The 2921-nt window shown below is 27.1% G+C and overlaps 1 protein-coding gene across 1 annotated transcript in view; it reads right to left on the bottom strand.

The window, feature by feature from the left end:
• LOC125030525 overlaps positions 1-1686 on the bottom strand; it is a 64694-nt gene extending 63008 nt beyond the window's left edge. The window contains exon 1 of the mRNA XM_047620644.1: positions 1666-1686. Coding sequence (XP_047476600.1) covers positions 1666-1686 — 21 coding nt within the window. The remainder of the gene's footprint in view (positions 1-1665) is intronic.
• Positions 1687-2921: the final 1235 nt, after the last annotated feature.

Below are 2921 nucleotides of genomic sequence, written 5' to 3'. Positions count from 1 at the left end.
TTATTATAATTATTATTATCATTATTATTGTTATTATTGTTGCTATTGTTATTATTACTATTATCATTATTATTATAATTATTATTATCATGATCATGATCATGATCATCATCATCATCATCCTCTATCATTATCAGTTTTATCATAATCATTAATATTTTTTTTTATCACTTATATTATTACTGATATTGTTATTGTCATTACCATCACTCCTATTATTATTATTATTATTATTATTATTATTATTATTATTATTACTATTATGATAATCATAATAATAATAGTAATAACAATCATGATAACAGTAATAATAATACAAATAATAATAGTAATAACAATAATAATAGTAATAATAATAATAAAAATAACAGTAATAATTATTGTTATTATCATTATTATTATTTTTATCATTATCATTATTATCATTATTATCATTTTATTATAATTATTATTATTATCATTATTTTTATTATTATTACTATTATCATTATTATTATCATTATTATTATTATTATCATTATTATTACTATCAATATTATTATTGTTATAGATATCATCATTATTGTTATTATCATTATCATCATTATTGTTATTATCATTATCATCATTATTGTTATTATCATTATCATCATTACGATAATTATTATTGTTATCATTATCATTCATATTGCTATTGGAATAATTATTGCCATAGTTATTATCTTTATAAATATTATCATTATTATTGTTATTATAATTATTGGTACTATTATTGTTATCATTTTTACTTATATTATTATTATTATCATAATTTTAACTGTTATTATTGCTCTCATTGTTATTAATATTATTGCTACTATTATCATTATTATTATCATTAATATCATTATTGTTATTATTATCCTTATTATGATTATAAAGTGTTGTTTTATTTGTTATTATTATTATTACCATTGTTATTACTGTCGTTATTTTCATCATAATCATTAATTTCATCACCAATTATACTTGACTTGTTGTTGCTGTTATTATAATTACTATTATTGATATTATCACAATTATCATCATTATTGGTATCATTGTTATCATCATTATTATGGTTATCATCATTATCATTCACTTATTATCACCATTACAATAACTGTAATCAATACGATATTATAGATTTAATTTTATTTTTCTTTATTTCAACGTGATACAGTCAGTTCTTAACTTAACTACCTCGTCGATTACAGTTAATGTGACTTCAAAGTTCCCACTGGCTCGATCTACGACTTATCACCGTTAGTGACAATTTCCTCTCTGAAAAATGTGGTGTCATGAAAGAGAGAAAAGGAGAGAGAGAGAGAGAGAGAGAGAGAGAGAGAGAGAGAGAGAGAGAGAGAGAGAGAGAGAGAGAGAGAGAGAGAGAAAGAGAGAAAGAGAAAGAGAAAGAGAAAGAGAAAGAGAAAGAGAAAAGAGAGAGAAAGAGAAAGAGAAAAGAGAGAGAGAGAGAAAGAGAAAGAGAAAAGAGAGAGAGAAGAGAGAGAGAGAGAGAGAGAGAGAGAGAGAGAGAGAGAGAGAGAGAGAGAGAGAGAGAGAGATGAACGGAACATAACCAAAGCGTGACTGTAGACAAACATTACTTCCCTTCCACTATCAGCTTCAGCCATTAGTAGTGGTTGTGTCCAGACCAGGCTTAGTTACCCCTGAGTTGTACAAGACCATTGTGTTTTGATTCTAAATAGGTCTATGTGTTAACAGTCGCCTCTTGCCTTATATAAGGTATTATTACGAATATCTGTATAAATAGACAATTGCATCTTCACTATTGTTTTTACCTTGTGTTATCATTTTTAGTGTCAAAACTGTATCGCTACTATTTGTTTATTAAGGGAAAACTTTGGGATCAAATCCTCGAAGAATGATAAGGGTAATAACAAAAAAAGAAGAAAAGGAAAAAAGAAAAGACGAGAAAGGAAAAAAAAAAAGAAAGCAAAGAAAAGAAAAACAGGAAAGAGAAAAAAAGAAAAAAGAATGAAAAAAAGAAAAGAAAAGAAAGAAAAGAAAAAGAAAGAAAGAAAGGAAAAGAAAGAAAGAGAAAGAAAGAAAGAAAGAAAGAAAGAACGAAAGAAAAAAATGTATATACATATAAATTACATGAATATATAAAACCGGAACGCGACAATAGAAACTTTGCATTATAAAGCATGCTGCTTTAATTATGTAGCTGGGCTCCGGGAGAATCCTGTCTCGTATAGAACTTTCGATATAGGACCACTTTCAATCTGCTGTTTCTTTTGGGATTTCTTCACTATAACTATAACAAAACTGTTGGATATAGAGAATATTGAGATGAAATACTTGTACTGGACACAATGATTTGGTCGATTTTACTGCATTATCTTTTATTATTATAAAAAGTCTATGTACCACAACCTAAATTTTCTCACCATAAGTTAATGACACTTTTGGAGGGGCACTTGCATAAATTTGCCCGGTACTTTGCGAAGTCTGCGAATATCATAACTTATTCCAGCAATCATTATCGCAAGTTGTGCGTAAATAATTTGTCTGACACGGAATATGACACTTACTCTTTAATTATTGATGAACTGCAACACAGTTTGTATTCAATAGTCGTGGTCTGGATTAATTCTCATGTAATGGTATTATTGTCCTACTTAGGATTTTGTTTCCGCTGATGACCGCTATAGTATTATATTTTTCATATTGTAATGACAGGTGTATATTAGTGCTAATATTATCATTATTATGGAAACTGTTAAATTCAAAGAATGTTGACCAATTACCAATCTAAATTCTAGCTGTGAAACATCAATTCATTGCTACAATGGTCTTGTACTGCCAATTAAGATCGAGTCCCTACATTCGGTAGTTTGTATTTTATTTTACATGTGGAATGACCGCTAAAAAGTGCTTGTTCTAGACAAGCAGATTTA

The sequence above is a fragment of the Penaeus chinensis genome, chromosome 1, assembly GCF_019202785.1.
Source record: "Penaeus chinensis breed Huanghai No. 1 chromosome 1, ASM1920278v2, whole genome shotgun sequence".
In the NCBI taxonomy this organism is placed as follows: domain Eukaryota; kingdom Metazoa; phylum Arthropoda; class Malacostraca; order Decapoda; family Penaeidae; genus Penaeus; species Penaeus chinensis.
This window is presented reverse-complemented; position numbering and strand designations above follow the sequence as displayed.